We start from the raw sequence: 25,381 nt of genomic DNA, 5'->3' as shown, positions 1-25,381 counted from the left end.
AAATGAAACCAAAATTTGTTTTTGTCCTGGTCACATTAATTGTTTTTGGGAGAATGCCTCCTGGCACATTAGGCAGAAACCATCTGGGGCCCAGCATAGAAGAAGCTGCACATCCATGCCAAAAGTGAAATGCAATAACATTTTGAACATTTCTTAATGAATATGATAAATGGGATTGTATGATCCAACCATTGTTAGGTTTCTCCGTGGCTCCATATTTATTTGCATGACATTTTTTTCTATCAGTGAAAGTGATGGAGGTTCCTATTGTCTGCTGCTCTCTAAAAAAAAATATTTGCAGCAATCGTTAGGGAAATCCTTATTCCATAGCAAATGTTGAACATGCATTCTATGTGAGGAAATCTGGTTATCAGTTCCTTTTGCATCTTTTTTGTACCTTTGAGATGCGTTTTATGAATGCATATTTAATATACTGCTCAAAAATAAAATAAAAGGAACACTCAAATAACAGATCATAGATCTGAATGAATGAAATAGTATTCTCACTGAAATACTTTGTTCTGTACAAAGTTGAATGTGCACAACAGCATGTGAAATCGATTGTCAATCAGTGTTGCTTCCTAAGTGGACAGTTTGATTTCAGAGAAGTTTGATTTACTTGGAGTTATATTGCGTTGTTTAAGTGTTCCCTTTATTTTTTGAGCAGTGTATTTAAAATATGGCATGCTTCTCTTACTGAAGTTTTATTTGTATGCCCTTTGTGTTAAGTATTGCCAAGAGAGGGAGTAAACATGGAATTTGGGAGGGGATTTTTCATTTTCCATCCTTAGCTGAAATATCTGGTGTCCTAGACTTACATGCTTAGGAAGCCTGCTCTCATCTACTATCCTTAGCAGATATAAAACTAGTAGTTACTGTTTGTTGTATCTGCTATCTGTAAAATGTTCTTGGGCCTAGCATGATCAATGTACATTTGTACACACTGCTTGCTGCCTGTTTCATGTCGTGCTATTTGATTTTAAACCATAGTGCATCAGGCTGTTCAGATATTTTGAGTAAGGCTATTGTTTCTGTGGCTGATTACAAGAGGTTGCTTCTAAGTAGATCAGGATTGTCCACGCTAGTTAATAGCGTTACTCAGCTGGAAATCTAGTGATGGGCTCCTACAGGAACGGTCAGGAACGCAGTTCCGGTAGCAAAATTTGGAGCTCCACCCCAGAGCACCCAATTTGCACTGAAAGATGTTGAAACAAAATGCATAAGCCACGCCCACAGTGTGATAGTAAAAATTTTGGTAGCCCATCACTGAGTATGGGTATACTCAGTATGGATTGAACTGGATGAATGTTTATTTATTTATTTTATTCATTTATTTAGTCCAATACATAAGACACATTGAAGGAGAATAGATATGTAGTGATATAACTAAAGAAATGAATAGAAGAAAAAATATAAAAGTATAGTTGAACAAATTTGAAAGGAAGAAAAGATAAATGAGATAAGGAGAGACAATTGGACAGGGGACGGAAGGCACACTGGTGCACTTATGCACGCCCCTTACTGACCTCTAAGGAACCTGGAGAGGTCACTCGTGGATAGTCTAAGGGAAAAATGTTGGGGGTTAGGGGTTGACACTACTGAGTCAAGTAATGAGTTCCACGCTTCGACAACTCGGTTGCTGAAGTCATATTTTTTACAGTCAAGTTTGGAGCGGTTAATATTAAGTTTGAATCTGTTGCGTGCTCTTGTGTTGTTGCGGTTGAAGCTGAAGCAGTCATTGACAGGTAGAACGTTGCAGCATATGATCTTGTGGGCAATACTTAGATCGTGTTTTAGGCGCCGTAGTTCTAAGCTTTCAAGACCAAGGATTGTGGACGACTGTGTTGAAGATAGATGGGTTTTTTAGCCTTTTATTAGTTTTGTAATATTTTTTAAATAATTAGATTTCTACACATGTGTTGTATTGTATTTATTATGCTGCATACCGCCCTGAGACACTTGAGAAGGACGGCATAGAAGTCAAATAAATAAATAAATAAATAAATAAATACATACATACATACATACATACATACATACATACATACATACATAAATACAGTACGTACATACATACATACATACAAATGGGGATGTACTAGAGTAATTTAGTAACTGAGCAAAAGCATGTGAACGTATTTCTCTTTGCTCGACAATATTGCTTACCTCTCAGAAAAGAGAAGCAAACGGCTTAATCCTTAAGGCTGCCTATTGATTCTTGCACTATTCCAGCAGAGGGTCTGGTCTCATAAGGGAGAAGTGAAGCATGTGAAGGTAGAGGGTGCTTTGTTTATGGTTTTTTTTAAAAAAAAATGTGTTCCTATCTTGTATTATTATTTAAAACGTTGGCAGTCATTTATCTTTTGTCAATGGAGAAAGGGAGGAGCTAGCTGCTATCTCAACAGTGGGAGAGTTGACATTCTTCTCTAAAAAAGAATTGCAGAAGTCCTAAGTGGTTTCTAGCCACTTGGTTTTGGTGGGTAGTTATTTGAGCTGCACACAGCAACACAACAGGACATTCCTTTACTCAACCAGGAGGCCCCTCCTCCACACACCATCTGGGGCACATTCTTCACTTAGTAGGCCTCAGAATGGTTGCTTGGCTTTTTCCACATCATCAGCCAGATGCCAGAGAGGACAGTATGAGAGCCTACCACCCACCCTGTAGCCATAGTTCCCTCTAAGCTGAGCAGTGAGCAATCGCTCACTTAAAAATCATCATCAACTCACAAACCTGCCCAGAAGCCGAGAGGGAAAGAGTGAGAGGGAAGGAGAGAGAGAGGAAGAGAGGAAGAGAGAGAAACAGATAGAAAAAAGAGAGGAAGGAAAAGAGAAAGAAAAAGAATGGGAGTAAGGAAGAGAGAAAGAAAATCAAAATCTAGTTTGAAACTAGCTCAACTATTTAAGTGGCATTTTGATATTGATAGAGTTGCCCTATTATGAGCTCACTGTTATAGACACACAGTATAGTATTTTATTTTGAAATTCTCTGAGGCAAAACAGGGTGGGTTTTTTATTTGTTTGTTTGTTTGTTTATTTATTTATTTATTTATTTAATATTTTTGTGCCGCCCAGTTCCGAAGGGACTGCGGCTCAGACACTATACTTTTCCGCCCACCCCCCAAAAAAAATTAGAGGGAACACTGCCTGTAGCTGCTTAATGTTTCATTGACAGAGAGAGGAAATTTATTATTGTTTATTTATTTATTTATTTATTTTATTTGATTTGATTTGATTTGATTTGATTTGATTTGATTTGATTTGATTTGTATGCCGCCCCTCTCCGTAGACTCGGGGCGGCTCACAACAGTGATAAAAACAATACATGGTAACAAATCTAATAATTAAACTCTAAAATGACAGTTTTACATTACAAAGTCTAACCCCCCCCCCCCATAGATAAAATACATACATACAGTCATATCATGCGCAATGTTACATAGGCAAGGGAGGGATGTCTCAGTTCCCCCAAGCCTGATGACAGAGGTGGGTTTTAAGGAGTTTACGAAAGGCAAGGAGAGTGGGGGCAGTCCTAATCTCTGGGGGGAGTTGATTCCAGAGGGTCGGAGCCGCCACAGAGAAGGCTCTTCCCCTGGATCCTGCCAGACGACATTGTTTAGTTGACGGGACCAGGAGAAGACCAACTCTGTGGGACCTAACCGGCCGCTGGGATTCGTGCGGCAGAAGGCGGTCTCACAGATATCCTGGTCCGGTGCCATGAAGGACTTTATAGGTCATATTTATATATTTGTTTGTTTATTTGTCAAGTACATATTGGTGGTATACAAAGATATAATATTTACATACATGATACTAGTAAAAGAGAAACATTAGGACAGGGGACAGAAGGCATTCTGGTGCACTTATGCACACCCCTTACCGACCTCTTAGGAATCGAGAGAGGTCAACAGTGGATAGTCTAAGGCAGTGTTTCCCAACCTTGGCAACTTGAAGATATTTGGACTTCAACTCCCAGAATTCCCCAGCCAGTGAATGTTTATAATCAACAAGGAGGAAATTGAATTGGTTCGAGAATTTATCTTCCTTTGATCCAAAATTGTTCATGATGGCAGTTCTATTCCTGAAGTCAAACGCAGGATAACCTTAGGCCACACTGCAATGGTTAATATGAATAATATCTGGAAAAGCAGACATGTTGATATCTCTTCCAACATTATAAGAGCTGTATTTGTAAAATTCCCTTAGCAAAGATCTTCCTACTCTTTCAGGCTCATCGTTTCTACTATCTATAGAAAGGGACATTTTCAAGTCTGGTAAATCGATTCCTGTTGTTAATTACAAAAGCTCATCTCTGAAAAGACATGATTAACAAAGGGAAGGGAAGAAGGGATGAAAGAGGAAAGGGAGGGAGGAAGATTTCCGATGCTCCCTGCCAGTTTCCCACTAGGAAACTCCATGAGAAGGCCAAGAGGAACTCTGGGAGTTGAAGTCCAAATATCTTCAAGTTGCCAAGGTTGGGAAACACTGGTCTAAGGGTAAAGTTTTGGGGATTAGGTGATGATACTACAGAGTCTGGTAGTGAGTTCCATGCATCAACTACTTGGTTACTAAAGTCGTATTTCCTGCAATCGAGTTTAGAGCGGTTTGCTTTAAGTTTGTATCTGCCGTGTGCTCGTGTGTTGTTGTGGTTGAAGCTGAAGTAGTCATTGAAAGGAAGGACGTTGTAGCAGATGATTTTATGGGCTATGCTTAGGTCGCGTTTAAGACAACGTAGTTCTAATCTTTCTAAACATAGGATTGTGAGTCTAGTTGCGTAGGGTATTCTGTTGAGAGTGGAGGAGTGGAGGGCTCTTCTCGTAAAGTATCTCTGGACATTTTCTAGAGTGTTTATGTCCGAAATGCGGTGTGGATTCCAGACAAATGAGCTGTATTCAAGGATTGGTCTGGCGAAAGTGGCTGAATGTGGAAAAGGCAAGGAATAAGGAATGCTTCAGGAGTATTCACGTAGAGCACCACTTGGCAATTGCAACCTATGAGAACTTGTTTCTGCCATTTTATGGTTGAAAACTTTGAGAGTTGGAATGCTCCTGCATACCTCCATGGCAACAGCTTAAGTCCGTTATCAGTCTTCGGGGAAGTAGCATTCCTAGCCCAGGCTGAAGAGATGAAGGAAGATACGCTGCAGTGTTGCTTCAGTTGCAAAAGAAGAAACTGCTTTAGTAAAGCATTTGGGATTTTGCAAATATTTTGATAAGCACCTAGTGTTTACTTATTTATTTGTCAAAATATGTACAAGATAATAGGTATGATATAAACATAAACAAAAGCAAGATAGGTATAGGTAAATTTGGACAATAGGACAGTAATGGTAGGCACAATAGTGCGCTTATGCACACCCCTTACAGACCTCTTAGGTGTTCTGTCTGGGTCACTCCAGAAGCCAATACCAACCCAAAAAGAGAAGCCAGACACACTGGTAAAAGGCAAAGGCAGTTTTATAAAATTCAAGAAAAACACAGGTAACAGAAAATGTCCTTACAAACAGGAAAATGCTGTATCTTCAGATATATCCACGAAGGCAAAAGTCCATGCAGCAATACAGAATTCTTGCTGCCAAGCCGAGGCTGTAGATAGCAGACCTACACCTCCCACGGGTCTTCCAAAGCTGCTGGGCCACAAGCCAGGAACAGAGATGCCGAGAAACAAGACAGGATAACGCAACTCCAAACTGATAACACTCCACATGGCTTCAAGGGCTGGCCTGCCTTTTAAAGCCTGCTAAGGAGGACCACACCCAAACCCAGCTGTTCCTAATTCAGTGCTGATAATACTTCTTTAATTGCTCCTTTCTTTGATCTGAGTGTCTGTGTCACATGTCAATGACGGCTTGAGCTTCATCACCTAATGACTCCAAACTACTGGCTGGGGAGAGCCCCCCCCCCCCCGGGGCTCTCATGCTGTTCTCCTTCATCCCATTCCTGATTTTCCTCTCCCCTGTCCGACTGTTCAGCCCCCTCCTCTTCGCTGTCCTCCTCCTCCGGGCATGGAGCCAGCAGAGACACAGCTGGTCCCTGAGCAGCCTCAGGCTGAATCACAACATTAGGAATGGGGTGAGGTTGACTGTAGACAGTCTAAGGCAGTGGTTCCCAACCTTTTTTTTTGCCCATGCCCCACCTAAGCATCTCTAAATTCCTGATGCTTTCCCTCATGACATATAATTCTTACTATTCAAAAAGTGAACTCCTACTCATATGGAGAAAGCCTAAAAGGCCATTAACTTGGTTTAAACAAGGTTCCATTTGCCCCCACCCCAGCCGTGGGGCATAGGCTCTACATTGGGAACCAGGAGTCTTCTTTTTGCTAATCAAGAGATGAGTGGTCAGCATCTATATCAACTTTTTAAAAGTTGTAATTGATTATACAGTGGTACCTCTGCTTAAGAACTTAATTTGTTCCGTGACCAGGTTCTTAAGTAGAAACGTTCTTAAGAAGAAGCAATTTTTCCCATAGGAATCAATTGCAAAAGCAAATAATGCGTGCAAACCCATTAGGAAAGAAATAAAAGCTCGGAATTTGGGTGGAAGGAGGAGGAGGAAGAGGAGAGTCGCTGCCGAAGGAAGAAGGTGAGGTGAGGGGGGTCAAAAAAATCCAAAACTTTCTCTGGAAAGACATAAAGAAAAATCACTTTTTAAATATCCCAGAATGGCTAGCTCCTTTAGAAGCAATAACGCATCCAAAGTCTATAAAGGACAAGAAAATAACGTATAGATATAAAGAATTACTAAATGATCAGATGAAGCTTAAATCTAGAATTGAACTACAAGAAGAAGGGATAATAATAGATTGGTGGCACTATGCCCAGATCCGATCTAGATATCAGAAGGATAAAACTCTTTACTTTTTAAATAAAAGTAAGAATCCTTTAAGTACTTTAATTACTACCAATTTAATAAAAACGATAGGGAAAATATATAAACTACTCATTGCTCATAAAAATATAGAGCTGACTTTAAAAGATACTATGATAAGATGGTGTAGAAATATCGGCAAGGAAATAGACATAGATACACGGGAGAAAGTGTGGATTAATAACTGGAAAATGACTAAATCAGTTTCATTAAAAGAAAATCAAATTAAAATGTTCTATAGATGGCACCTCCCACCAAATAGGATAGCAAAAATGTTTCCCAAAACATCCCCAGTATGCTGGAAATGTAAGAAGGATATAGGAACCTATTACCATCAATGGTGGACATGTGGTAAAGCTAAAATATATTGGAAGATGATAGAGAAAATTTTAAAAGAAATAATAAAGCAAGATATAGATAATACCCCGGAATTCTACTTACTAGGTGTTACAAATCAGACCTACAAGAAAGAAATTCTTTATTTAATTATACATATATTAACCGCGGCTAGAATAATATATGCGCAAAATTGGAAAGGGGAGGAAATCCCCAAGGAAGAAGAGGTTATAGCCAAAATATTAGATTGCGCTGAAATGGACATGATGACAAGAAGATTAAACGATCAAGAGGATACTAAATTTTATGAAACATGGAACAATGTTTATAAATGGATAGATAAGAAAAAATAAGACATATATTTTTAGATCTAGTTAATTTTCTGCATTTGCTTTTACCTAGGTGATAACAATATTAATATTAGTTCAAATGTACTTTTTGACGGTTATGACATAGTAGTGTATGCATAAGTATAAGTAACATATCAAGATTTGTGATGTATAACAGTTGAAATTAGTTTAAATGTTTGGTTTGATGGTTTGATATTATTTTATCATAGTAACTAGGATTACATTAAAGGTATGTTTTGACGATTATGTTATACTAATCTTATCTAACATCTACATTGTATTCAAGACTTGTAAAACTTTAACTCAAATTCACTAATTTTTTTTTTTAATAGTTAATATATATTTAACTATGTATTCTTTTTCTATATTTGAATGTATACTTTCAAAAGAAGCGGGGGAAATACACCCCCACTTTATGTTTATTGTTTGTATGTACCTGTTTGTACCTGTTTGTTTTTTATGTGAGTTTGATTCAGATGACCTCAATGCTTAGCGTTCTTGCAAGCCCCCCATTCCGGTAAGTGACTATACCATTTCTTATGAAAAAACTAAAGGGACTGAGATAAGCCGACTAATTTATTTATTTATTTATTCGATTTTTATGCCGCCCTTCTCCTTAGACTCATGGCGGCTTACAACATGTTAGCAATAGCACTTTTAAACAGAGCCAGGCTATTGCCCCCTCAATCCAGTTCCTCATTGTCTTACTCATGAGAGGATTAGCCAGAATTTGGGAGATTTCCAACCTTCAGCATGGTAATGACATGGGGATCTGCAGGCTGTAGTTATGGTATTAATAGTATCTTTCAGTTTTGCTTGTCCAGAAAGGGGGGGGGGCTTGCTACCAACTACACCCGTACTGTTGTAGCCTCCAGTACAATAACTTCACATTTGGAAATGTGGCAAAATTCAGAATATTAGTAGCACCATTCAGGGAGACATAATGACTTCCATGCGCAACTGCTCCAGGATCTGGCACATCATGATAATAATAATAATAATAATAATAATAATAACAATAATAAATACCCAGGAGCAAGCACATAAGAAAACCCCCCTGTTACCAAGTACTCCTTTAGTGCAGTACATCACTAGTTAAGTATGGCCATAAAATTAACAAAGATAATTCCTCAGGGCATATTTGACCAGGAGGATTGCCATTAAGCCAACTTGAAAGTGAAGAGGAAAACATACCAAAGTAAACCTCTGGCCTGATAACATGTATATATTCTCAACAAAAGCTTTAATAAACAAATTTTTCTATGTAAGGTGTAGAACATGTTTCACCTGCCATAACAGTTTATATTAACACTGTCACCCTTCTTAAAGCGTGAGAGCAATTATTTATTTATTTATTTTAAATTGAGGGTAAGGGAGCAGCATGAGGCTATGTTTACTTACCGCCCAATAACCTAATTGCTATTTTCAATGTGATAAAGAAACATATGCCAGACCTGTCTGCCAAACAGCTTCTTAGGTCCCCATTCCACCGTGCTTCAAAGAAAGGCCAAGATATATTTCTGCACAGTGCTCTCGGTAGGAGATCCTTACATAGGAAGAAACAAACCCTTTTATATTCAGCAGCGCTGTTCCAAATGGAGTGCAGGGATATATGTTTGATAAAAGTGTAATAAAGATTACCAGTCTCCCAAGTAGCAGAAAGCCTTCGTCATTTGTTGTACTGTTTCTGCTAAACCCGCTTCTGAGCAGAAGCCAAGGTTTTAACTGCAAAGTTGCTGTCAGAAGCCAGCTAAGTCCCCTGAAGCTATGATGAACAAAAGGGGCAAAGGTCTATAGTAAAGCTACCATCTTTTGATCACTAAAAGCCATTTTTCACTGACAAGGCAGTCTTTCCATAGACCCAGTTGCTCAAAACCCCTAACCTGGTTTCATGGCTACTATCCCTGATTGATATTGTCCCTCTTTGTGAGAAAAAATGCCATAAGAGGGCACCATTATCCACTGGGTATGAAAGAACTGTTAACAAATGGTAGTGAGACCGGGTTGCTGAAAAGCATTTCCGAATATGAAAGTTTTACTCCCCCTACCATTTCTATGTCCACCACATTATGGCTCAATTATAAATCTTGTTCTAACCAGTGCTCGAAACCTAGTGGCTTGTTTGGCCTAAAGGGGGCCTTATTTGTCGCTAAAAATTGCCTTAAAGGAATGCTCACAGTGCCCTGTGGAATTGGTGGGGCGCGCAGAGGGGGGGGGATTTGCCCACCAGCCCCGCTGTCATATCACAACCCATGTGTTGTGCCCCCCAGTAAATTAGTTTAATTGCAAATTAATTCATTTTAAGCGCACTCAATTCAAATATATTAACTTAATAAATTAAATCATTTTGATAATTCATTAAGCACAATCCATTCCCATATACTGACTTAATAACCTAAATCCTATATCTATATCTATATCTATATCTATCTATCTATCTATCTATCTATCTATCTATCTATCTATCTATCTATCTATCTATATATATATATATATATATATATTGATCACTTTATGTTCAACTAATTCAAGTATAATCATTTCAATAACTTAACTCTTTTTAATTCATTCCACTTAGGATCAATTCAAGTATACTAGCTTAAATTAAATTAGATCATTTTGATTCATTCCTTTTATGCTCAATCAAAATCTACTGACTTAAATCGATTAAATTTTAATAATTTGATTCAAGCTCAATCAATTTCACTATACTGACTTAATAAATTAAATTGTTTTTACAAATCAGTTTATGCTAAACCACTTCAAGTGTACCAGTTTAAATAAATTAAATTGTCTGAAACGTTCAGTTTATACTCAAGTATACTGACTTAAATAAATTAAATCATTTGATTCATTCCTTCTATGCTCAATCAATTCAAGTTTACCTGCTTAAATAAATTAAATCGTTTTAATTTGTCCATTTTTTTAAGCAATTCAAGTATACATGTACTTAACTTTACAAGATTGAAACATTTCAATTCCACCATTTTATGCTCAATCAAATCAAGTAAACCAACTTAAATAAATTAAGGCATTTTAGGATGGATATATGTTTATCCCAGGCATCTTTAAATTCAGTTACTATGGATTTACCAGCCATGTCTGCTGGAAGTTTGTTCCAAGCATCTACTATTCTTTCAGTAAAATAATATTTCTCACATTGCTTCCGATCTTTCCTTCAACCAACCTCAGTTCACTTTCCTATTAAAATGCTTACCTCCTGAATCTTATTTAAGCCTTGAAAAAGTTACATGTATTAAATGCCTCATGTGCCTTCAGATATGGCTCTGAGTGTCACCTATGGCGCACGTGCCCGTTTCCCCATCATGATAACATTTACCTACTTTAATATATCTGACAACTTATTTACTGAATGCAACAGCTCATTTGCATACTTGGGAAATCATTCTTCTAGGTAAGTTGCAACTTAACATGAGGTGATAGCTTTGAAAGTTTCCAAAATGCTGCTAATATAATTATAAATTTAAAGTCTTACTTCACGGCAGCCTCCCAACGTGGCAGCCCCCCCCCCCAGCGCCGCCCTGCACGCGGAACACAAACCACGTGGGGGAAGGGGGGAAAAAGGCCTCCCCGTTGCCGCTGCTCGCTCTCAGCGCTCGCCTTAGTTGCCCGGCACCGAAACGCTCTGGCGCGTTGCCAGCTGGGCCGTCAGAGCCCTTGCTAACCTGCCCGGGCGGACCCACAGTCCCTGAAGCCGCGCTCCCAACAGGCAAGCCGGTAAAAGCCCCTGCATGCCCCGCCGCTACAAACACAAGGTTGAGGAGGGGGTGTTGGGGCCGTCAGCCCACGCTAGCCATCTGACCACCTCCCCCTTTCCCCAAGCAAGCAAACCGGGCGGGAACAAGGGAATCTTCGAAGTTCCTGTAGGCGCCGTCCTGCGCGCTGCCGCCAATGAAGAAGGAGCGGTGATCCAACGAAGGAGGCGAGCTCCGTTTTGCGGCGAGCTCGTCGGCAAGGGAAGCCAGGGGAGGGCAAGCAAGCCCTGATAAAGGGCACATGCCCCGCCCCTCGGCTTTCCCAGAATGCCCGAGCGGCCGCTGATTGCTCAGGGGCGTTCCCACGCTATCGCGGGGAACGCCCCCCAGCTGATGGGGGAGCCGAGTTGGTTCCCGCCATCGGCAATTTTCGTCCAGGCGATATTTCGCCTGGCCTTTCATTACCCCGGAATTTTACTTACTAGGTGTTACAAATCAGACCTACAAGAAAGAAATTCTTTATTTAATTATACATATATTAACCGCGGCTAGAATAATATATGCGCAAAATTGGAAAGGGGAGGAAATCCCCAAGGAAGAAGAGGTTATAGCCAAAATATTAGATTGCGCTGAAATGGACATGATGACAAGAAGATTAAACGATCAAGAGGATACTAAATTTTATGAAACATGGAACAATGTTTATAAATGGATAGATAAGAAAAAATAAGACATATATTTTTAGATCTAGTTAATTTTCTGCATTTGCTTTTACCTAGGTGATAACAATATTAATATTAGTTCAAATGTACTTTTTGACGGTTATGACATAGTAGTGTATGCATAAGTATAAGTAACATATCAAGATTTGTGATGTATAACAGTTGAAATTAGTTTAAATGTTTGGTTTGATGGTTTGATATTATTTTATCATAGTAACTAGGATTACATTAAAGGTATGTTTTGACGATTATGTTATACTAATCTTATCTAACATCTACATTGTATTCAAGACTTGTAAAACTTTAACTCAAATTCACTAATTTTTTTTTTTAATAGTTAATATATATTTAACTATGTATTCTTTTTCTATATTTGAATGTATACTTTCAAAAGAAGCGGGGGAAATACACCCCCACTTTATGTTTATTGTTTGTATGTACCTGTTTGTTTTTTATGAAAATTAATAAAAAAAATTGAAAAAAAAAATCCAAAACTTTAAGCCTTAAAAAAAGAAAAAGAGGGACTCTGAGGCGGCGAGGAGGAGCACACGCCTCCAATACACCGGGCGCGAGGCTGCCTCCCATACACTGTCTGTTGCTGCTGCTACCTGCTACCTCTTCCCTCCCATGCTGAAGGGCTCCCATCTCCTCTCACTCGCTCGCTTTGTAGCCGGTGCCTTTTCTTCGCTGTGGTGACTCCTCGGCTGCCCAGAGCGAAGGGAGCGTTTATTTTCTCTGGGCGCTGGCAGAGGTTTATTCCCTGTCCAAGCACACAGAGAAAGGAAAATGCTTCATTCGCTTTGGACTGCCAAAGCCTCCTTAAGCGCCATCGGAAGGCTCCTCTGGCAGCCCAGGAAAGCCCAAGATGGCCTAGATTAAAGGGGGAATGGCAGGAAACTGGCCGGGCCTTCATGCCGCTCTCAAATTTCCTGGGAAATTTTTCCGGGTTCAGGTTCTTAAGTAGAAAATGGTTCTTAAGAAGAGGCAAAAAAATCTTGAACACTCGGTTCTTATCTAGAAAAGTTCTTAAGTAAGGGCGTTCTTAAGTAGAGGTACCACTATACTTTTATTGTGGTCATTTTTGTAAGGACGTATATTGAGACAAAAGTCAATCATGCTCTGATCACTGCTGGAAAAGGCCTCTATTATTTGTAGTCCATAAATTGAGTATAAACCGTTGCACAAGATGAGATCAAGACAATTGCTGAGTCTAGTATTGTTTGATACTAGCTGTTCAAGCCCTAGATTAGTAATAGCATTGTAAAGGATTGAGTGTATGGATTCAGTTGAACATCGATTTAGTGTCCATTTAATATGAGATAGGTTGAGGTTGCCAAGAAAAATGAGAGGGTGTGGGTCGGAGGCTGCCCACATTAGTAGTGAGGTTAGCTTGTTTGCATGTGTGATATCATAATCAGGGGTTCTGTAGCATAGTAGGAAGTGAAGTGTAGTATTTAAGATCAGTTTGCAGATAATAACAACAACTATTATTATTATTATTATTATTAATTAGATTTGTATGCCACCCCTCTCCATAGACTCGTAGATGATGGTTTCTGGAATATCGAATTCATGTCTAACTTGGATATTTTTAAGGTTTAGTGATTTTTTGTAGAAGATAGCAACTCCACCTCCTCTACAGGTTTCACGATCGGACCAGTAAACTTGATAGTCTCTTACTGTAATAATGGAGTTGGGGGGGGGAAGCGTTCGGTCATATTTCACAGACAAAAATATCGAATTTAGCGGGGGTTTTGTAAGAGGAGTTCGGGAATTTTGCATTAATTGATTAACATTTCTGTTTTCTATTTTGCCACCCCCACCCCCCCCCCCGCTTATCCTCCACAAGGAAGAACCTCACATTCTCAGGTATTTAGCTAACTCCTTGGAGCAGTATTTCTCAACCTTGTCAACTTTTTAAGACATTTGGACTTCCTGCTAGCTGGGAAATTCTAGGAATCGAAGTTCACACATCTTAAAACTTGCCAAGGTTGTGAAACTGCCTTAGAGGCATAGATTTCTTATTTTCAGAGCCATGGCTTCCATTTCATGTTGATAGATAGCAGTAGGTCACTTACTCTCTCTACTTGTCAGAATTCCAAGTAATAACTCCATAGAAAGCAGAACTCCCAGGCAGGCAAGTTCCTAAAAAAAAAATGTTTTTGTTGGATATCCTATTGGCACAAACTGATGAAAGTCCCCCCTCCCCAAACTATCAGTCACATTGTTCAATCAAGGTGCTAGTTGGTCACATGGTGACTGGATTCCTTCTCCCCCCCCCCCCAGCCACCTGTTGGAATGTGCTTGGTATTTTGTTTTGGCTACAAACCTCCATGTAAATATGTTCCCCCCTCCCTATCTCTTCAACCCTGAAGCCTCCAAAGTGGCCCCAGTCAGGTTCGCTTCAGAGTTGACACTTGTGACATTTCAAAAACTTCTGTCTACAGGGTTCCCTCGATTTTCGCAGCTTCAAATGTCGCGAAAAGTCTATACCACCGTTTTTCAAAAATATTAATTAAAAAATACTTTGCGGGTATTTTCCCTATACCATGGTTTTTCCCGCCCGATGACATCATATGTCATCGCCAAACTTTCATCCACCTTTAATAAATATTTTTTTTAATAAACTTTAATAAATAAACATGGTGAGTAATAATCTAAATGGTTGCTAAGGGAATGGGAAATGGTAATTTAGGGGTTTAAAGTGCTAAGGGAAGGTTTGTGATACTGTCCATAGCCAAAAATAGTGTATTTACTTCCGCATCTCTACTTCGCGGAAATTCGACTTTCGCGGGCGGTCTCGGAACGCATCCCCCGCGAAAATCGAGGGAACACTGTACTTCTTAGTTCAATATGAATTAAGCAGGCTCATTCTTCAGTGGATCTTCCATAACAAGATCTTTGAACAAGTTATCTTTGATCCATTAAGCTTCTCTGTGAATTAACGTGAAATTCTGAAATCCTTTTCCAGTATTGAGACCTGAAACATTAACCTATTTTATTCATTGAATAGTCCATGCTAATCTAGTTGAGCAGTATGGAGATGCTTTGGTTGCATGTGAGTCTTCGGAGAGGGGTGGCATGCAAATCTAATAAATTATTATTATTATTATTATTATTATTATGCTCCAACTTCCAAGTGAGCGCAGCAGGCAACTGCATGATCTAGAAACATAGAAGTCTGAAGGCAGAAAAAGACCTCATGGTCCATCTAGTCTGCCCTTATACTATTTTCCCAGGCATGTTTAAATTCAGTTACTGTGGATTTATCTACGTCTGCTGGAAGTTTGTTCCAAAGATCTACTACTCTTTCAGTAAAATAATATTTTCTCATGTTGCTTCTGATCTTTCCCCCAACTAGCTTCAGATTGTGTCCCCTTGTTCTTGTGTTCACTTTCCTATTAAAAACACTTCCCTCCTGGACCTTATTTAACCCTTTAATATATTTAAATGTTTCGATCATGTCCCCCCTTTTCCTTCTGTCCTCCAGACTATACAGATTGAGTTCATTAAGTATGAACTCAATCTACATTGCAGAAGTATCCCATCAACATTTTTAATGTTAAGTTGTATTTCTTTAATAACCCAGAGGTACTTTAGGAGACAATAGCAAAATGCCAAGTTTTGCCTATTTTTGATACCTCACAAAAATACAAGACAGCCTGCTTACTCAAGTTACTTGTTCTTACAGGGTAAATCGACAAAATATAGGTGGTTTAAGGGCATAGAAGCAAAGCATTAATTAAGAATGTGTTGGGTATCACATTTTGATGAGTGGTATCCCTACCTTTGTGCATAAATACACACTTTCCATTTGTCATTCAGATCTTCTGTGTTACATGTTATAAGGGCCGCAGCTAAAGATTTTCCCTTTGACATCTGGATGGAATGTCTTGATCTGTCAGTATAACTTCATTGTATTAAATTAAAGATAGGGTGGTTTTTTTTAAAAAGCATTAAATGCAGTTTCGGAATGTTTTATTGAAAGCTAACTAGAATCATCATGAAACCTGTGCGTTGACTCTAATTGAAACAGAATATCCTCAACTTAAAAACACTCCAGCTCAACATTCCTTTTACTAAGGGAGACATTAAAGTGAAATTTCCCCCATTTTACTATCTTTGTCAGTTAAACAAATCAATACAATACAGTTAGTAACACAGTTAAGTGAATCTACTTCCCTGTTGACTTTGATTGTTGGAAGGTCGCAACAGTGGTGAAAAAGTCAGAACGTTTTTCAGTGGCATTGTAACTTGAAACAGTCATTAACCACACTGTTATAAGTGGAGGACTTATGTGATGGCAAACTTATGGCATGGGTGCCACAGGTGGCACATAGAGCCATATCTGCTGGCACGTCTTTGCCCTAACTCAGCACCAATGTGCACCTATGTGCCGGCCAGCTGATTTTTTGCTCCTACAGACGCTATGGGAAGATGTTTTTGGCTTCTAGAGAGCCTCCAGGGGTTGGAGGAGGTCATTTTTACCCTCCCCCTGCTCCAGGGAAGCCTTTGGAGCCTGGAGGGTGAAAAACGAGCCTGATGGGCCCACCAGAAGTTGGAAAACAGTCCATTTCCAGCCTCCAGTGGGCCTCCAGTAGGTGGGGGAAGCTGTTTTCACCCTCCTTAGGCATTGAATTATGGGTGTGGGCACTCGCTCATGCACGATAGCGCATGTGCATGCTCTTTTGGCAAGGGGAAAAAGGTTCGCCATCACTGACCTATAAGATCAAGAATAAGATTTAGACTGGCAGCTATATCTCCCCAAAGGTCTACATGTTGAGCACAGTAATAATGAATGAGGGGTTTTCTCCCCTTGCATTTTTGGGGAGAGGGAAATAGTTTAATTTGAAGTTTGTTGGTTCAGTTAAATACAGCCTTAATCCTGAATTTACAACCTTCATTTAGGAAAAACTCAGTGGAAGTCAAAAAGCAAAAAAATAGTTTCATTTAAATATCCTAATACACTACAATTGAATGTGTAACTTCTGAATATAATTTATCTTCACTTAAAAATGTTTTTAATGCCCTTACTTCCATTTAGGTATTCAAAAATCAATTGTGGGTATATGTGTGTACACAGAGAGATAAGTTGTTAAAAGCAATTTAATTAAATATTTTAATTCTGTGGTATCCAACTTAATTCTTTTTTGTTTTTGTTTCAGACATGTACTCCAGATGTACAGCAGAGTTATAACCTGCCTGAACTTTATAGAACGGAAGATTATTTTCCTATCAAATGTATTGGTAGCAAGTATCAAAGCCATTAGTTTTGTATTTATGCTTATTGCCTTATAGTCAAATAAACTATTTGGGTATTCTCCTTCCCATCTTATTTCACATTTGTATTAGGGCAAAATTCATCATGGTAAAGAAAACTTTGCTATTCCCAACATATTGTTGTAATCCGACTGGGGAAATGATTTTTTTATTTATTTTTGTGTTTATGATACTTGAAGTATGTTTACATAAATAAAAAATCAGGAAACAAAATTTAAAGTGGAAAGAAAAAATATTTATGTTAGAAACTGTATTATCACTTTGTAACTGTTAAAATCCGTTGTTTCCGCCACTTCAGAACAAAAATCCCATTTCAAAAATAACCTACGTAATTATGTAGTATATGTATTCAAAAGAAAAAAGTGGCAGAGATATTCAAACATATTACCAAATGGTAGGAAAAAATTCTTAAGTGTATTTAGTGGAAGGAGACTTTCTACACCATTAATGTAATTTACAGTATAAAAATCAATTTGGTATACTAGTTAAGGGCAACATATTGTCTAGAATCCAGGAATTCTAATTATGCCTTATGCACAAAATCAAGACAGGTAAAATTTGGTCTCTCTCAGACCTAGGAAGAAGGCAGTGACAAGCTATTTCTGAAAAATTTTGTCCAGAACACAAGGACTTTTCCAGGCAGCCACCAAGAATCAACACTGACTTGAAGACAAGACAAAATAGTGTACAATGAAAATTAACTCAGTTCTATTTACAGTTCTCCTTACTACGACTGCAACTAGAATATATGCAATTATTATGAACTGTTAACTGAAAAATGGTTTGATATTTGGTTATAGCCCTAAGGACACAACTGTTAGTTGTGTTTAAAAATTAAAATGTTTCACTGTTCGACGCCGGACAAACAGGAATTCTAAGGTCATTGCAGTCTATTTAAATCTGCAAGAATTATCAGCAATCTGGTGCTCAGACATATCAATGAATATAGTTACTGGAAACAGCATGAGAATATTTGTGCATAGAGAAAGGAACTATAAATGAAAGGCAGCAGGACCTGCTAAAGCTAAGGTAGGCAAGCAGTCCAATTAATAGCAAGTAACTATTCAGATGAGAAAATCCTTGTTCAAATTAGAACACAGTGGATAGAAAACAAATACAATTTAAAGATTACCTAGAGCTGAACTCAGCTCCTGGTGACTACGAGGTAGTATCATTTCCTCATGTATTCTTCGAAAGAAAAATATAGAAGACTGTAAAAATAGTCTCCTTCAAGCCATCTTGTAATACAGTGATCCCTCGATTATCGCGGGGCTTACGTTCCAAGACCTCCCGCGATAATCGATTTTCCGCGGTATAGTGGTGCGGAAGTAAAAACACCATCTGCGCATGCACGCCCTTTTTCCATGGCCGCGCATGCGCAGATGGTGGAGCCAGGGAGCGACGAAAGTGCGGAGGCTGGCAATGGTTGTATTTAATGTTGGCCACCCGTAGGCACCCACCCGCCCTTCGCTCGCCGCCCGCCCTTCGCTCGCTCACCGCTCGCCCGCTTGCCACTCGCTTGCCGCTCACCGCTCTTGCCCATTCGCTCGCCCGCCGCTTGCCCGTCCACCCGCCGTCCGCCCGCCCGCGGGCGAAGAGAAAGAAAACAAGAGAGGGAAAGTGAGAAAAAGAGAGAGAGCAAGAGGGGGAGAGATAGAGAAAGAGAGAGAGTGATAGGAAAGAAAGAGACAGAGAAGTGATTCTTGGTGATGACGTATGATGTCATCGGTGGGAAAAACCGTGGTATAGAAAAAAAACCGCGGAGTATTTTTTAATTATTATTTTTTGAAAAACCGTGGTATAGCGTTTCGCGAAAATCGAGACCGCGAAAATCGAGGGATCACTGTATATCTTGGAATTTCATGGACAAGTTATGTTGTTTGCTAAGCAACTATGCATACATGATTGGCCATTATCTTCTGCCAATACTGTACTGTTCAATTTTCTAATGTGTTAGAAAACTTCTACAGCTCTGGAAATCTGCTTACTAAGCCTTTTTGTGTGTTTGGGGAGGGGGGCATTTGGGTAAGTATTGCTCTATAACCAGGGGTGTATAGGTGCAGCCTAATGTGTTTTGTAATAGGCCAGAGCCATCATGACAGATATTTGGTTAGCGTATCTATAACATACTTTCAACAATGCCAAACATAAATAGCAGATTGTCAACTTCCAGTGAATTAGAATTTGTGGTCATTTGATATCCAATTTATAATCTCCCAGAGATTGTAAGGTGCCGGTTGCTACTTTATCATTGATGTGTGTGTTTTTTCTGCAATAATTCAAATGTAAAGTTACAGCTTTTCTGGAATTTTTTACGTTTAACATATCTTTCTGAAGTATTTTTTAAACTGAAAATTAATGTAAATATTGTGAAGTTTACCCCAGTACAGATTTAGAATTTTTCCCCGCTGCTAGAACATACAAATATATCCTTCACTCCAGCAGACTGCATCACAAAGCAATAAAACTAAGCATTTAAATGTAAGCAAAATCTTATGAAAAAGGGACAAAGTTTTAAGAACTGAACTAATAATTTAAAAAATCTTATAAAAATGCTCTACAATTCTGCTACAGTAGAAATCTGATTACAGCAAAAATACACATTGACAATACTGTTATAACTTGATTTGCCCTAACTCACCACTTTCAATCCTATACATTGATTGTATGTGAAAACTGAAATAGCGTTATCTGCAAACAATGCGTGTGAGACACAATTCAATCCATTCACTAATTTACTGCAAGGAGCAAATCTTAAGGACTGTCGTCAGCTTACCAAAAAATAAAAAAGAGAGACAGTATTTTTAAATAGGATTTCAATAGGAATGTTAAGCACATCTTTAAACTGCCATCGAAAACAACAGAATGTCAAAATGTTTGGATGTATTATGCTGCATCTGCAAGTTCATATACAGTACTGTAATTTTAATACATTTGTTTGGTTCAGTAGATTATATATTAACACTAGCTTGCACATAGATAGCTTATGTTTGTTAATACAGAACTTCTGTAGATAACTTCATTTTCTCAAGGCATAAACTCCAGCATCTAAATGTTGTTTTCTTTCAACAAAAGCCATTACAATGACTTGGGAAACAGGTAATTCAGAATTTGTAATAAAGCAAATATTTACATTAAGCACAATACAGCAATTTATTTAGATGTTTAAAATGAATACAAAGGGGAAATAAAGATCACAAAATTATCCATACTACAACAATGTGTCATATATTAGATGGTATAAATGAATAACACCTTGAGGTGTTAACTAAAGATAAAACTAAATATCCAAAAAAATGCAGCACTCATTTCCGTATGCTGCTTTTAACACGGTACAGTTTTATACAGATCTAAAATGTGTCAAAATTAGTAGCTGCAAACTTGTTTCTTGCATGTGATTTTAGCTTAAAAGATTTCAGAAAATGTCTCTGAAATACATAGTCATCAGTTGTAATGTCAAGGATATTCAAGAACAAGAAAATTCTATAATACAATAAGAGTCCAGATATATTTTACGTTGCTGGCCTCTTTGAGATTGTACAAGGTTATGTGCAAAAACTAAGTCTGTCAAAATCCATACTATAGCAGTTTCAAGCTTTTTGCTAGGTAAACTAGATACAGCATTTATTACACAGCAGGGCAACACTAAAAAAAAGGGAAAAGAACCAAATCTATGATGGATACACAAGAACAATAGCATAAGCATCACTTGAGTAGGTCTAAAAGACTGTACAAATATACATTTCAACTATTCAGAATGATACATGAAAAAACAATTTTCCCAGAGTCTACTATACACATTGAACTGGTAGCTCTTATGTTGGCCCTATAACTACCATGTGGAAAAGGTAATGTTTAAAAAGACATACAATTGAAGATATACAGTGAAATAAATGTTGAAAATGCCGATAAAATAAACCTTTTCTTCAGTGAACTGGGAGCCACCAGCATATCAGTTTTCACATTGTTACTGTGCTCATCATAGCACATACTCTCAAGTGAGATTTGCCAACAGCATACTTTGAAATAAGTACTAGAAATGGTAGCTTTGTAGCCACTAACCAGATGACTTTGCACTCAAAAGGCAGTACCAGTTATAATTGTAAATGAAAGTATTTAGACAGTTGTCAAGTGGGAGATACTGAGGCTGTGGAGTTGACCAACTTTTATACTTGCTGGCTACTCAGCTCTACCCCTGTTAGGCTGCTATGCATCGATTCTGTAACCCCATCAGTCACATTGTCAAACTGGTCTCCATCCTCACTGTCAATTGTGCTATTTTGCCACTCCATCTGTGGATTTGACAACTTCTCGTTAATCTCTGTTGCATTTTTCCACTGTGACTGGTCCTTAGACCAAAACTCCCCTGCTTTTCCATAGGAACTATTCTTCCATTTCGAATGGTCTCCATCACTCTCAGAGACAACACATTTAGTTTCTGCACCTGGTTTACTATTAGCATCTTCACTTTGGGATGATTCATCAGTCCAAGTTTCGGGCTTCACTTCAGATGCATTATCTTCAAAGTCAGATGCCTGTTGAGAACCAGGTCCACTTTCAGAGGCTGATACTGCCTCTTTCCATTCAACTACATCATCCTGATCTTCTTGGTCACCTTCACTGTCTGAGCCATTAGCCACCTGTTTTCCTGGTTCCACTGCGGAGCCACTTGCCTGAATTTTTGAATCTCCTCCATTTTCTTTTTGGTCTGTTTTTTCTGGAGGCTCCAATATGGCTTCCAGGGGTGCCTCCTTAGATGTTTCTTCATCTGTGTTTTCATTTATACTAATTATAGATGTTTTGTGATCAGAAACAACTTCTACAAAAGGACTATTGCTTTCATTAAATTCATCCTCTATATTTTCATAACTGTCTGAAGAACTTTCATGATCTTTACCCAAGTTTATTTTTTTATCAACCGTTTTACTAACATTTGCTCTGGAATTCTCTTCATCATGGTTTTCAAACAGCCATTCATCATCAAAATCCATTTCATGTTTCACTTTATTTAATTCTTTCATGTTGAATCCTAGTAAAACACCCATTTTAAACTTTTCACAATCTCTAACACATTTCTTCCTTTTGTTACTGAAGTGTGAAGCAATATCAGATTTCCATAACCAAAGACTAGCTGCTAACTTTTCGATTTCTCTTCGAGCGGGATACGGCTGTTTATTGAAATACTTGGTGAGAAATGTTTTTCGGGCTTCATACGAATCATCTTCATGACCTTTGGGATCCAAGGCAAGTACTACAGGTTCTTCAGGCTTTTCCTCAAAAATTGAGGGTGAATCATCGTCATCTATTTTTCTTTTCTTCAAAAGAGAAAATTCCATGTGTTCATAAGTACGTTTCACAGGTCCTGTACCTGGAGACTGATTTAGCCGAGAGGGAATATTAGATTTGTCTTGACCATTTTGTGTCTTTCCCACACCCCTACAATGGACAAGGTGTAGAGTTATAGTTGAGGCAGTCATGTTACTAGTGTACACTCCAAGGCAATGGATACATTTATATGTGAGCTTTTTCTCTACTGGATGAACTGTTTGAATAACTTGGTGTCTCTCCCTTAAGTGATGTGCCAGTGCATCAGAGATGGGTCCTTTGAGGATGGAAAAACACAAAGGACAAAGGGTTTTCCCCACATCTTTCTTATATGGAACTGCTGCTTGAGGTGAACTTTTGACAGGTAAATCTATCTTCTCTTGAATTTTTGGCTGTGGTTTTGGAGGAGCTGCTGGAGTATTTTGAGCGTGGTAAGCAACAGATTCGGCGGGGGCATCTCTCAAATTGTAGGTAGTTACAAGTAAGTGTATATTGGTGTGACTACCCTGCTGCAATGTCAAATCAAAGGTTAAAGTAGAATCCGTTTTAGGTCCCATTTCTTCATCAATATGAACCATTCGCATGTGAGCAGCCATCTTTTCAACATCATTAAAAGTCGAGCGACAATAGGGACAGGACAGGCCATGAATTAACATGTGATTAAGCAACGTATCAGTGGGCAAGTAACGATTACAGTATAAACATTTGCTAGTAAAATTGTGTATTTTCATTATGTAGTTAGCAACCGCAGGCACCTTTTCAGCTTTGTGTTCTTTCTCAAAGTGAACGCTGTACACATTTTCTGGAAACAGCTCGTTGCAGATTGTACAAATTTTCCATTTTTGCGTTGATGAAGTATTGACGGCAGCAGAAGAGGCAGCTGCAGTGTTTGCTCCAATAAGTTTGGGCGAGGACTGGGCTAATCCTCTCGATGTCTGAGACTGAGCTAAGGGTGTTGATTTCAATGCACTGGATGAAAGCGCAGACGAGTTGGCAGCTTGAAGAGAGTACCTTGCGGAGGTCTGTGGTCTTGGTTCTCCTCCAAGAGGGTACGGCCTCCCATTACCGCTGGGAGGATACTGTTTTAGGGGTTGCTGTGATAGAGACACTGGAGAGCTACCAGTTAAACCTAGCCGTCCTGTATGACTGACGTAACTTGGTGGTAGAGATTTCACTCCATAGTTATTCTGCTGTAGGTGAACACCGGACATCATATTAACTCCTGAATTCAATGTAGGCTTTGGTATATTTAGTCGATTCATCATTTGCTGTGATGGAAGGGAACGAACATTTCCAGGAGACAGGGGTCCCAATCTCTGAGGAAGTCCCATAGGCTTTTTATCCTGGGGTTTTGGAGCAATCAACATCAACGGTTTGGATCTTGGGACTACCACATTAGTGTGCCCTATCATTGCTGTCACCTGATATCCTATACGCTCATGGTCTTCGATAACATGCTGTACTAAAGCTTCATACGATTTCGGCATAAAAAGGCATCGTTTGCAGTGAATCATACTCTCTTCTCGGGAACCAGAACTCAAGGATACCGCTCCATTGAGTGATTTTTCACTTGCTTTTGCTATATAAGGTGCAGCAACATGCTGAAAATGTTCCCTGTAAATGTGCTTTCTAACTATTTCGTAGAGAGGATCTCGGTAAGTGCACTTCTTACAGTAATAAACAGCTTGTTCTATACTGTCAGCCTGCTTAGGTTTAAGGCTATCATGCTTGTTTTTATCTTTAAAAGTGCTGATGCCTCCACCTGGTGTGTTGGCATTGGGAGCATGAAATATTTTAATGTGCGTTTCCAAAGTCTTTTTGTCTGCATTGAAAGTACAGTAGGGGCAATTGAGGAGAATCCTGTTTTCGAAATCTTCGCTATGAACATTCCGGAAATGACTTTTGTAAGCGGAAAAGAACTTTGAGGAAAATGGACATGCACTGCAGCAAAATGGTTTTGTCCGGTAGTCCTTTTAAAAGAAAAGAAAAGGGAAAAAGTTAGCATCATAACATTTCATTTAATACACTGTAAATACCTCCTGCTGAGCATTATTAAATTAGTAGAGTCACCATCCATTTAGAAGTTTTTCCTTATACTGGCAAAATCAGGCTAGGGTAATGGCTTTTGATATTATATGCCTCCCAGTTTTGGGGAATTAGGGCAGATAATAATTACTGTGAGATAAACAAATAATTCAGTTCTTCGTAGCTTCTCATGATAACACTGAAACAATGTAGTGGACATTATCATTTTTAAAAATGAATTCACAGTTTTAGAACTTCATGGAAACACGCATCAAAACATATAATGAAAAGCATTTTTAAAAGTTTTGTTCTGTAGCCATCAGGAATTCTTTTTTAGTATAATACACAGAGCAAATGGTATATTTAAGCCAAAAAAAAGTCTCTTTACAAGCTTATTGCCTGTTCAGAAGCCCACCAAATTTTGGCTTAACAAGTCCATAACTCAAGGACTCAATATGTTGTTTAACTTATATATATATGTATCAGTTCAAGAATCTATGAATGAAAGAACAATTTACTCTGCATATATTAACTACAAGCATGCATTTCAAGCTTTAACATATAAATATAAAGCATGCGAGTATTTTATAATTGAAATAGCCTTCAAAATGTTTATGATATTCCAAAAAGGCAAGCAAGTAAACAATATTCAACCCTCTTATACTGTCCTATGTACTCCTCAGTTTATTTTATTGACGCTGATAGTTGAGATCATTTTTTAAAGATTTAGTATTCATCCTAATAAGTCTACAAAGAAA

General features: G+C 38.5%; 2 protein-coding genes across 5 annotated transcripts in view; one reads left to right on the top strand and one right to left on the bottom strand.

The window, feature by feature from the left end:
• Positions 1-17,316, top strand: part of BCAS4 (breast carcinoma amplified sequence 4) — a 71,207-nt gene extending 53,891 nt beyond the window's left edge. For both annotated transcript variants that reach the window (XM_070744621.1, XM_070744622.1), the window contains one exon: positions 17,159-17,316. In XM_070744621.1, the coding sequence (XP_070600722.1) occupies positions 17,159-17,263 (105 nt within the window). In that variant the 3' untranslated portion in view covers positions 17,264-17,316. The remainder of the gene's footprint in view (positions 1-17,158) is intronic.
• Positions 17,317-20,401: 3,085 nt separating this feature from the next.
• ADNP (activity dependent neuroprotector homeobox) overlaps positions 20,402-25,381 on the bottom strand; it is a 46,122-nt gene continuing 41,142 nt past the window's right edge. For all 3 annotated transcript variants that reach the window (XM_070744620.1, XM_070744618.1, XM_070744617.1), the window contains one exon: positions 20,402-24,568. In XM_070744620.1, the coding sequence (XP_070600721.1) occupies positions 21,440-24,568 (3,129 nt within the window). In that variant the 3' untranslated portion in view covers positions 20,402-21,439. The remainder of the gene's footprint in view (positions 24,569-25,381) is intronic.

The sequence above is a fragment of the Erythrolamprus reginae genome, chromosome 3 (assembly GCF_031021105.1).
Source record: "Erythrolamprus reginae isolate rEryReg1 chromosome 3, rEryReg1.hap1, whole genome shotgun sequence".
Lineage (NCBI taxonomy): Eukaryota > Metazoa > Chordata > Lepidosauria > Squamata > Dipsadidae > Erythrolamprus > Erythrolamprus reginae.
This window is presented reverse-complemented; position numbering and strand designations above follow the sequence as displayed.